Source organism: Populus euphratica, unplaced genomic scaffold (genome assembly GCF_000495115.2).
Source record: "Populus euphratica unplaced genomic scaffold, PopEup_1.0 scaffold259.1, whole genome shotgun sequence".
Lineage (NCBI taxonomy): Eukaryota > Viridiplantae > Streptophyta > Magnoliopsida > Malpighiales > Salicaceae > Populus > Populus euphratica.
The window spans coordinates 150,093-162,850 of record NW_011500143.1 but is presented as its reverse complement, the minus strand read 5'-3'; the positions used below and the strand labels follow the sequence as shown (position 1 = coordinate 162,850).

Below are 12,758 nucleotides of genomic sequence, written 5' to 3'. Positions count from 1 at the left end.
TCAAAATTGGAGCCAGTTGAAAACATGAAAGTTGTAGAAAATTGTCTCAGCCTTTTTGTGTAAAAAATTCAGATCATGTCAATTTCTAGAACTCTAGATATGGCCCAAAAACGGAACAGTGCTGGGGCTGGAAGACAGATTCAGATTTCTTTGTTGTTGCTCCAATTTGGACTTAAAAATTATCTTTTTAAGTCTTAGGCTCCATATAAAAGTTATAGCTTTATATCTTACATTTCCATCCATATAAAGTAGACATAAATCTGAGATTTACAGCTCCAGATATGACCCAATTACCAAATAGTATTCCGGTTTGGATTGCACTGGCATCTCTTTTCTAAGTTTGGCCATCTCTTTCTCCTTTCAATTTCAGTTCTTAAATTCATCAATCAATCCTTTCATTTATGTGATAGGCCTGTATTTAAAATGAACATTTACCATAAATTAAAGGTATCTTATATTATTAGATATATTATTATAAAACATGTTTTAGTTAAGGAGTTATTGATACTTCAAGTGCAAAATGATGACATAAAACCTTGATAAAAATGTATTTTTAAGTACTAATCAGCTCGTTTGGTTGCGCGGGGGTTCACCCAACAGGAAGGTATAGATTATTCATAAACCTTCAGTCCTATTGTTAAACCAACTACTATTCGGTTAGTTCTCACAATTGCAATCTCAAAAGGATGGTAGATTCGGCAACTTGATATTCACAATGCCTTCCTCAATGGCTTATTTAGTAAGGTTGTTTACATGCAGCAACCCCTAGGCTTTGTCAACACTGCTTTGCCCACTCATATTTGTCGCCTTCACAAATCTCTCTATGGTTTAAAACAAACACCATGGGCTTGGTATATGTGACTAAGTGATTTCCTCCTAACTATTGGTTTTCGGGCTTTAAAAGTTGATACCTCCCTATTTATTTTGAACGGGACTCCTGATATCTGTTATTTACTTGCTTATGTGGATGATATCTTAATTACTAGTAATAACTCTTAATTGATTCATCGTCTCATTACCTTGCTGAGCTCGGAGTTTAAACTTTGTGACTTGGGTCATGCACATTACTTTTTGGGGATTGAAGTTGCTCCTACCAGTATGAGTCTTGTGCTCAGTTAATACAAGTATGTTCTTGATATTCTGAATCGTGCTAGTATGTCATCATGTAAACTTATTGATACACCAGCGTCTATTTCCAAACTTGATCTATAGTCTACTGAGTTGTTTTCAGATACCAAACGATTCTGCCAAATTATTGGTGCTATTCAGTATCTCACATTTACTCGACCTGATATCTGTTATGCTGTAAATAAGGTATGTCAGTTTATGCATACTCTTACCGAAGGCCACTAGGCCGCTGTTCAACGTATCCTGCGATACCTAAAAGGTACATCCTCCTTTGGTCTCCACTTTACTCATGACTCTGCTTTGTCTCTTTATGGTTTTACTAATGCCGATTGGGCTAGTAGTATTGGTGATTGCAAATCCACGAGTGACTATATTGTATTTCTTGGCACCACTCCCATTTCATGAAAATCTGGTAAGCAACGTACTATTGCTTGATCCTCCACTAAAGCAGAGTACAAGGCCTTAGCTGATGGTACTATTGAGGTTCTTTGGCTTCGCTATCTTTTATCATATTTATGTTTCTCTTTTAGTTCTGTTACCACTATCTGGTGTGATAATTTGGGTGCTATTTATCTGTCTGTTAATCCAATCTTTCATGTTCGTACGAAGCATGTTGAGGTTGATTATCACTTTATTCGAGATCGAGTGACTAAGAAGGAGATTCAGATTCGCTTCATCTCCTCTAAAGATCAATTAGTAGATGTTCTTACAAAGCCACTTGCTTTCTCTATTTTTACTCCTCTATGTTCCAAGCTTCACGTGGATCACTCACCCTCAGCTTGAAGGGACGTATTATGAGATGTGTTGTAATATAGAAAATTTTATATTTCCTTTTATATAGTTTTATCACATGTAATAAGTTATACCATAACATATATATAATGCCCCACTTGTATAAATAGTAGAGGAGTTGCAATATTAAAGCGCTCATCAAATTATAACAAATCTCTACTTTAATAGTAGGAAATTGATCAAATTTTAACAAATCTCTACTTTAATTGTAGGAAATTGACCAAAAATAGAAGAATTAAAATAGGTATATATTTTTTTTTTCTCCTTTTGTTTCGTTATATCAAAGCCAATTGTTGCAATTCTGGACTTTATCTTTCAATGCCTGCAACAACGCTTTGAGTTCATAGTTGTGTGCGTTACGTGACGTGGCTGCAATACTCTTGACGTGTTCCGGTCAAATAAACCGAGGGACAGAAAAAGGCATGCGTACGCACTGTATTTTTTAATTACAAGAATAATGCCTACCATTGCTGAATGCTAGTGTGGCGTCCGAATTTTTGCACTCTGACGCATAAGCCATTAAGGTCCATGAGAAATTAATCGAACCAATCAAAGTAAAATGTTTCGGCTAGATATGTGTACAAGTACTGGATCAACATGGAAGTTCACAAGAAATCATGACTTTTTTATTACTAAAACCAAAAAAAAAAGAAAAAAGAAAACAGCACGCACAACTTTCAACTACCTATACATTGTTGAAGCTGACAAGGATAAGTTTTGAATGATTAATCCCGCAAGAAAATCGTCTAAATGTGGGAGGTCCAATTTCTCGTTTAGCTGCACAGGATTGAATTTTGAATGTAATGGCTGAAAACTCAGTTCCCGTCAAGACAAACTACTGAATGTTGCTCTATAAATACCCAATATCAGGGTCTCACATGTACAACAACATCAAAGAAGTAAGAGAGGCAAGAAGATCAGAGATATAGCATCAGACTGTCAAGGTAATTCTGAATAAACTCATAGTTCAGGATTAATGGCATTTGTTAATGGAATGTGCGTGTGTTGTAACAAAAATGTCTTTGCACTTGCAGGTAAAAGTTCATGGCCAGAGCTCCTTGGAGCACAAGCAAGGGTTGCTGTTGTGACAATTGAGACGCAGAACCCTTACGTTGACACTCAAGTTGTGCTGGAAGGAACACCAGTGACTAAAGATTTCTCTTGCACTAGGGTTCGTGTTTGGATTGACCAAAACAGAATTGTCACTCGCGTCCCTGTCATTGGTTAGATTTCAAGCATGCTGTTGCTTTAATTTCTCCCAAAAATGAAATAAGGAGTGACGATTCTCCAATGTCTGCCCTTTTCTGGTTATTGTACTAATTAATAAGAGAGATGGATGTCTGCAATATTATTATGCAATCGTGTTTTGGCACAAGACCAGTTCAATGAAAGTTACATATATATGACTAAATTTTAGTATTTTTCTTCATCTGCAACAAGGCTCTCTCACACACATTAAGCCATGATTATCCAAAATTTACACTTACAAGATTTAAGTCGAAGAACCTATTGGGTTAATTAATTTACTCTAGAATGGGACATACTATAGTAATTTGATAAAATAGAGTTTTTTTGTAAGTAATGTTTGTCAAAAAAATATATTAGAGATTAGAAAAGGGATAATGGCTTAGGTAAAAATCGTATACTCTCAACATTCTCCATGAGGACGAGGATCATGTACTCTTAATTTCTTAATCAATTAAGAAGAAAAATACTTATGTGCCATAGACTTTTATATTTTACAAGCTTCAATGTTGTAATTTTGTTGCTCTTTGGTTAATTGTTTTTTAGAAAAATTACTCTTAAGGTTTTATAATTGTTTCAAATTATGATTAATTATTATAATTTAAAAATTATAATTTATATTCTGAATTTAATATCCTCTCCGAAGACTTGATAAAAAAAATCTGATTATTTATAAATTTATAATTAATCTTTTTATATTTAATGACTAAATAACTTTTATATTAAAAATTATAACTTTATCATTAAAACAAGAAAAAAAAAAAACAGCCATCACCTTCATCCTTTTCTTCTCTTGTCTAAATCCTAACCATAAACCTACATTCTCAAAACTTGTGTGAGATGTTCTCGACCCATATATGAATATACTTGCGGATTCATGATGGAAGCAATATGATGCAATTAAGACTAATAGACTCAAAATTCAATTCACTTGCTACAGTCAAACAGAGTTTTGAATTTGGTGTATTCAACACACTTGCTACTGTTCATTAAAATGGGTACAAATTAATAGGAAGAACCCTATTTATCTCACTAGGAATCCATTCGGAATCTGCTCAACTTGCTGCACCTTCATCTCCCGAGGTACCATTTTGTCATCAGTCATGTCGAAAGTCTTTATCTTATATTTGTTATAAATATTAATTTTATAATATTTATTGTACATATATGGCGTTACGGTAATTATTTATCATCTAGAAAAGAGATAAAAATATAAATACAGTGTATTTTCAATAAAATATAAAGAAACATTAAATATATTTTTTATTAATAAAAAATTGAATAGGAGTCGCCACCTAATATTTTAATTATTAGGAACCCTAACTGATCTCAGAGATTAGGTATATAGACTGGTTGCATAAAGAAAAGATATTAGTATCTCAAATATGCCCTACCTATAGTAGACTGCATTGTTTTATCTGTTAAAATTCAAAGTTGTGTTATAATTTTTAATTGTTAGTTTGTCTTCAACTTAAGGTTCAAGACAAGTCCTTCTCAATAACAAGATTCTTATCTAAAAATACAGTTAAACATAATCGTTTTATTGTTTAAAAGTAAATTAAATATCCAGAATATGCATTATGTGTAATGTCATATCCCGGATACAAAACGACAAACAAAATAAAATTTTTGGGCTCATTTTTGGTATTCAACCCCATTTTAGATAAGAATTGAGAAGGATTTTTTAACATCCTCAACTAATTTTTAATTATTTTTAGAGTATATTAATATTATTTTTTTATTATTTATATTTTTTTAATTTTAGTACTTTTCATGCGGGGCTAAAATATAAATTATAAAAACTTAAATATCAAAAAATAAAAATCATCTTGCTAGCAAGTTGGACTGTAGCAGTCATAATGCAACCTTTATGGCATCTTTTAATTAATTCATGACCTGTGGTCTCAACTTCATCACAATTTTAATGTTGAGGAAAAGTGATGAAAATTGAACATTGAGCTGAAATTATATTTTTTTTAAATTTTAAATTTGATTTTTTATTTAAAATCAATAAAAAATAAAAAAATATTATTTTAATATATTTCCAAATAAATTTCATGCAATACACCTTCCTTTCCTAATCCTTAGCGGGCAAAACATAAAACCACAGAAAAGAAGCAGCTCCCGCTGGCGAACGTTTGTTTTTCATCATTGATTGTATTCCTGTGTAATGGTTGCACGTATACTTGCGATATTCTGGTAAAAAAGAGTGGATGGAGGAGAAATAACTCCATTATCATCCCTTCAATAGTAATGCTTCACTGATCATCAAGGAATCTAGACTATGTGCAAATTATGTCAAGTATATACCAGCTGTTCTGCAAGTATCAAAGTTTGAAGATACTGAGCGTGGTAGGTTTTGTTTTTGAATGTTTTTTTTTTAAATTGTATTTACCTTAAAAGATTATCAAATTAATTTTTTTTAATGTTTTTTTAATAATTTAAACGTATTGACATTAAAAATAAAGAAAATATTTTAATATATTTTTAAATTAAAAATACTTTTAAAAAACTTTTTGCACAAGAATGAAGCGTGAAATAAACAACCAGAGCACGTTTTTTTTTTTTTTTAATAACCCAATTACCACTTAAGCTGATAAGGTTGATTAGCATTAATTGAATTGAAAGAGTCAAGGTACAATGTTTACTCAGCCGATATTTATACATTGGAAGTCTTATGAAAATGTATGACTTAATTTTCCCAAAGTAAAACCATTTAAAAAAAAGAGAGAGAAAAAAAGACTGCACAATTTCGTTTTTAGCTGTCCGAGAATTGAATTTTACGGCAATGGACAGTTTAGGACATCAAGAGATTACAACGAAAGCCAAGAACTAATTCATCATCTCTTTCTAGACTATATTTTACCAGTGATGAACAGTATCTTTTCTTTCTCTCTTCACATAGAAAAGGTGATTGATTTTAGAACCCTAACTAAAGGAGGAGATAGAGCTGAACTCAATATTCTGCAATCCTGGGAAGCTGAATAGAAATTGAATAATTAGTCAAGGTAATAAAATGTTTCATGACATGTGCGCCTACACACATACAGTACTGGTTTGAGAACTAAGATTTAAGCTCCCTCGTGAATGTCAACATTCAAACTAGGTTGTCAGAAGTCAAATTGTCATAAATCCTTCAGTCATGATATGGATAACCTGCTTATTTTGACTGGATCAAAATATAATGAGTTTGGAAATACATAAATGATTATTTTTTAAAGTATTTTTAATTTAAAAATATATATAAATAATATATTTTTTATTTTATAAAAATTATTTTTAAAATCTGCATTTCAAGATATCTGAAAATACAAAATAAAAAAATTAATTTGAAAATAAAAAACATAACAAAATTTCTAATTTTTTCAAAAGTATTTTTAAAATATAAAAAACAACCATTCTAATATGTGTGTGAAAGTTTAAAATATGATGGCAGGTCATCTACCAAAATAGAAGGAAAAAGAAAAAGAAAATACACACAATTATGGACTGGCTTTTTCCCATAAAAATAAACACACCTCTGAATTTAGTCGAACTTCAAATAATCTAACCTATGGTTTTTAATTCTTGAATTTAAATTAAGTGAGATATGTTAATTAATATAAAAAATGAAGTTGTTATAAGCTTCATATTACACTAAAATATTTTAAATTTTGTCCATCTAATCTTAATTGAATGATTTAAATTTATGCAACATGACAAAACACACAAATAGGAAAATGAGAAGAAAAATGAGAAGATGCGCGAAGTCATTAGTTTTGATGGCCAGAGAGAGAGAGAGAGAGGGTGAGCGTCTTCTTGATCGATCATTATTTTGAACGCGTATATCGTTAAAACGAAGAAAGAAAAATTCAGGGGGATTAATTCACCTGTAAAATCGTGGGAACGGAAGTCCGATTTCTCTCGTCGCTAGCTGTACAGAATTGAATTTTAAAGCCTTCTTGGTTAAAGGTCAGTAACGGTGAAGTCAAGCTATCGAACACGAAGCACTATAAGTACCCATTACTATCCCAAATGCAATCACAGCTTAGTTTGCAGCAGAAAGAAATATTTGTTAGAGAGTGGAGCATTAGAAAAAACACAATGGCTTCAGAGTGTCAAGGTAGAGACTAAACTCTGTCATATAGTTTAGAATTAATAGCATTTTGTATAAACTGCAGTGTGTTATGATACAATCATTTGTTACTTTTGCAGGTAAGAGTTCATGGCCAGAGCTCCTTGGAGCACAAGCAAGGGTGGCTATAGTGACAGTGGAGACGCAAAACCCTAATGTTGATGCTCAGGTTGTGCTGGAAGGAACGGTTGTGAGCGGAGAGTTCTCTTGCACCAGGGTTCGTGTTTGGATTGACAGGAACAGAATTGTTACTCGAGTTCCTATAATTGGTTAATCGTTCTGCCAAAAATGAGATCATAAGGAGTCCCCTGGTGCTTATTTTACTGTACTAAATAAGAGATCATATGCTCTCCATGCATCACTGTGTTGCAACTCAAATAAGACCAGCTTAATGCTGTTATTTTACTTTTCTTTAATCACCATTAATCTCCCTCCGCCTCTCTCCCCTAGAAGAACAACACTTGTGTTGTACTTGTACCGCACACAGAAAGTTCAATCAATCACAGTGATTTAATTATACTTTTTATTTGAGGGTAATTTTTTTTGGTGGCGGGAAAAATAAAATTATGAGGAGCAATTAATGCATCTCTATTTGGATCTGTATCAAAACATAAAAAAGTTCAAGGAATGAAGGAAAAAGTTCAAAAGATTTACGGAGGCAATTGCCCTCTACTCCATAATCTAGCTTTGCCCATGATGAATCACAACCGATGATTTATATAGACAACAGTTTGAATTTGAATTTGCAGTCTTACAAGAAAATGAGAATCACTAAAAACATTTTTCATTTCAAAAAATACAAAAAAATTATTTTATTAATTTAGTGTTCATATGACAAAGTCTCTCAAAAAAATAAATACTATATTTTGGCTCAACTGCTGTTCTTCTAGGGGAGAGAGGTCCAATTTCTCGTTTAGCTGTACAGGATTGAATGTTGAATGTAATGGCTAAAAGCTCAGTTCCCGTCAAGCACAAACTACAGAATGTTGCTCTATAAATACCCAATATCAGGGTCTCACATGTACAACAACATCAAAGAAGTAAGAGAGGGAAGAAGATCAGAGATATAGCATCAGACTGTCAAGGTAATTATGAATAAACTCATAGATCAGGATTAATGGCATTTGTTAATGGAATGTGCGTGTGCAGTAACAATAATGTCTTTGCACTTTCAGGAAAGAGTTCATGGCCAGAGCTCCTTGGAGCACAAGCAAGGGTTGCTGTAGTGACAATTGAGACGCAGAACCCTTACGTTGACACTCAAGTCGTGCTGGAAGGAACACCAGTGACTAAAGATTTCTCTTGCTCTAGGGTTCGTGTATGGATTGACCAAAACAGAATTGTTACTCGCGTCCCTGTCATTGGTTAGATTTCAAGCATGCTATTAAGAGATATGGATGCCTGCAATATTATTATGCAATCGGATTTTCGCACAAGACCAGTTCAATGAAAGTTACATATATATGACTAAATTTTGGTATTATTCTTCATCTGCAACAAGGCTCACTCACACACATTAAGCCATGATTATCCAAAATTTACACTTACAAGATTTAAGTCGAAGAACCTATCGGGTTAATTAATTTACTCTAGAATGGGACATACTATAGTAATTTGATAAAATAGAGGTTTTTTGTTAGAGATGTTTGTCAAAAAAAAAATATATATTAGAGATTAGAAAAGGGATAATGGGTTTGGTAAAAATCGTATGCTCGCAATATTGTCCATGAGGACGAGGGATGAGGGCGAGGATGTACTCTTAATTTCTTAATTAATTAAGAAGAAAAATACTTATGTGCCACAGACTTTTATATTTTACAAGCTTCAATGTTGTAATTTTGTTGCTCTTTGGTTAATTGTTCTTTTAGAAAAATTACTCTTAAGGTTTTATAATTGGTTCAAATTATGATTAATTATTATAATTTAAAAAATTCTAATTTATATTCTGAATTTAATATCCTCCAACAAAGACTTAATAAAAAATCTGGTTGTTAATAAATTTACAATTCTTCTACATTTAATGACTAAATAACTTTTATATTAAAAATTACAACTTTATCATTAAAAGTAAAAAAAAAAAAACCAGCCATCACATTCAACCTTTTCTTCTCGTCCAAATCCTAAACATAACCCCAAATTCTCAAAACTTGTATGAGATGTTCTCGACCCTGAATATACATGTTACTGATTCATGATAGAAGCAATATGATATAATTAAGTTCTTGTTTATTATTTATTTTTGTATTTTAAAGGTGTTTTTGAAAAGAATTAAATTTTTATTATTTTTTAGTTTAAATTAATATTTTTTAGTGTTTTTAAATTATTTTAATGTATTGAAATTAAAAATAACTTTTAAAAATAAATAATTTTATTTTAATATATTTTTAAATAAAATATGCTTTAAAAAATAAGGATCAGTATACTCTCAAACATTGATTACAAGAATACTCCAAATTCAATTCATATGCTGCTGTAAACAGTGTTTTGAATTTGGTGTATACAAAACACTTGTTACTGTTCATTATATGGGGTAAAAATTAATTGGAAGAACCCTATTTATCTCACTAGGAATCCATTCGGAATCTGCTCAGCTTGCTACACCTTCATCTCCCGAGGTGCCTTTTATCTCATCAGTCATATCACCTGTACCCAGGGAGTCCAGGTGGTCAAATCATCTTGGAGGCTCAGCAATCTCGAATTCAGACACCTCTTCTTCGTTCCCTGATAAACATCCTATGCTTGAATGTGGTGTTTTGCTGTTGTGGGTAATTGAACCAAAAAGGTTAAAGGCTACAGATATTAAATTCAATTTCCACGCTTTTATAATTTTCAAGCTTCAGTATTGTAATTTTGTGTGCAGCTCGTGTGACCTGCAGCCAATGGAAGAAATTTTCAAGGTTTTTTAGGAGCTTCACAATTACATGTAAGCAAATACGAGAGCAATGTTTTGTCTATGAGAAAGAGCTTCCTTAGTTGCCGAGAGGTTACTGGATGCCGGCGGTATTTAAAAATATTAATTAACTGATAAAAATTAAAAAAATTAAAAACAATAACAAAAAAAATTCAACCAAAATGAAAAACTAATTATACTAATTTTAAAAATCATAAAATTTATTTGGTTTGATTTTGATTTTGATTTACAATGTAAACTAATAAACCAAACTGATCCAACAAAAAATACCTAATATCTATAAAAATTAAAAAAATATATAAATTAACTTAACCCTAACATAACATAACTCTCCACCCCTTATAAAAAGCTTTTGTCTAAGAATACTTCTCTCATTCGTCCTTTCCTTTTTATCTGCTTTACATTTTATCTCCATCTCATTCTTGGATCAATTACTTGTGAAAAATTCTCCTCTCTTTTTTTACTATCCTTTTGCTTTCATCTGCTTTGCATCTCATCTCATCTCTATCTCATTTTTTCTTTTCCACATTATCTAGCCAAACCCAGACTCATCTCTTTACCTCCCTGGCTTCACTCTTCGATTCTTTTCTCTTTTTTGAAGGTAATTTTTAACATCATCTACCTATCGTAAACATTTGTAACCTCATGTTTTTGCAACATGACTTTGCATTAAAAAGAAAACAAAAGGATTTATCTGGGTGGTCTCTTCCAATCTATTCACATATTTTTTAATTGAGTCCTCCTTTTTAGTGTTATGAAAAAGATTGAAAAATTAACCAGTATGGATATAAAGCATTTGAACAGATGTAACTATACTAAATCGGATCCCATATTGTTAAATCTTATCAATTACATTGTGAAAATTGTTTGAAGAGAGAAGTTTGATTTTAGCAATGTTACCTAACTAATTAGATATTAATGGATTAGGTTTATGGTGTTATTTAAAAAAACCAAACTGAACTGAATTGATTTAATTTAAACTGGAATTCAATCAGGTTTGATCTATATTTTTCTTAATCAATCTAATTTGATTTAGTTGGTTTTTTAATTTGAACCTAACCATCAACACTCTTATTAAATACCAATTTGTATATCTTAGCATCTTTTTCTAGATATTTATCCATTCATTGTAATGCTATTTTATTGAATTAATCAAGGTAGAGTCAGAGTGGGTGTAATTGAGTTTAGGATTCGTGTGTGCTCGTTTTTATTTTCTTGCATCTTTTTTTTGTAACTATAGATTGAATGCAAGATACCTTTTAGTTATACATTTTTTTTATTTTTAATTAATATGTTTTATTTAATTTAGTTTGTTAATATTAAATTATTTATTTATTTATTTATTACACTCTAATGATACGGATTCCAACATTTGATGGATTAAACTAGTATGACAAGTTCACCTAATTGATTTAATTTTTTTTCTTTTTTTCTAATTAGTTTTTTTCTTCAAATTTCATATTTTAACATCGATTTTATTGAAAATTAAACTTTAAAATTTATTTTATTAACTTTTCATTAGATTATCATGATATTATGAAGAGATTTTATTGTACCCCTCCTCGCTTGCTTTGTTTTTTTCTTTTTTATTAATTTTTTTGTTTACCTTTATTCTTTAATATTAATTTTTTCTCTTTAGTCATTATAACTTCACGACACTGCTTTACAACTAAACCTACATTTAAGGCTCTTGGACTTAACATTGTAGCTAGATCCACTTAAACTTGGATCATGCAAGTTTAATATTATTATTTGTATTATAAATATTATTATTTTATTATAATAACTATTTATAATATAATAATTAATAAATTTTAAAAAATATTATTACTATTGAAAAAACCTATAGATTTGTTTTAAAGGGTAAAATTAAAAACTATAAGTACTTGGGTCAAATATGTTTAATATTATTATAAATATTATTATTGTCATTATTATTAATATAATTATTAATAAATTTAAAAAACCATATATTTGATTTGAATGGTAAAATTAAAAATTATTATTGTTGTTGTTGTTGTTATTATTATTATTATTATTATTATTATTATTAGTGTTATTCTTATTCTTAATATTTTTATTATTTTTATTATTATTAATTTTTAAAAACATATTACAATTGAAGAAGAACAATAAATTTGATTTGAAAAGATTAAAAACTATTAATATTTTATTGTTATTAAGGGAACCAAACCCCATAAACTTGGGTCTGACTAGGGCGTTAGAGCTAAGTTTATAATCAATAGTATTATTCTTATTGTTATCATTACCATTGTCATTATCATTAATAATTTTTTAAAAAATATTATTACTAAAAAAAAATCATAAATTTGTTGTCTTCTCCTAAATGCATGAGTGTCGAAGTAATAAATAACCCGACAAGACCGAGGTCAAACCATAGAGAGGTTAATTGTACAAATTATAAATAAAAATTATAAACAACAACAGTAACAACAATAATATTAGTAGCAGTAATAATAATAATAATACTAGTAGTAGTATGTAAGAGTTAACTAAGTAAACGAAAGGAAATGAAAGGCATAAACTTGATATTAATGAAAGCAAAGT

At 30.3% G+C, this 12,758-nt stretch overlaps 1 protein-coding gene across 1 annotated transcript; it reads left to right on the top strand.

The window, feature by feature from the left end:
* Positions 1 to 7,248: 7,248 nt before the first annotated feature.
* Positions 7,249 to 8,656, top strand: LOC105110700 (inhibitor of trypsin and hageman factor-like). Its single transcript, XM_011005813.1, has 4 exons — positions 7,249 to 7,267; positions 7,360 to 7,480; positions 8,291 to 8,364; positions 8,455 to 8,656. Exons 1-4 carry the CDS (start codon positions 7,249 to 7,251, stop codon positions 8,646 to 8,648), a joined length of 408 nt encoding a protein of 135 aa, XP_011004115.1. The 3' UTR covers positions 8,649 to 8,656.
* Positions 8,657 to 12,758: the final 4,102 nt, after the last annotated feature.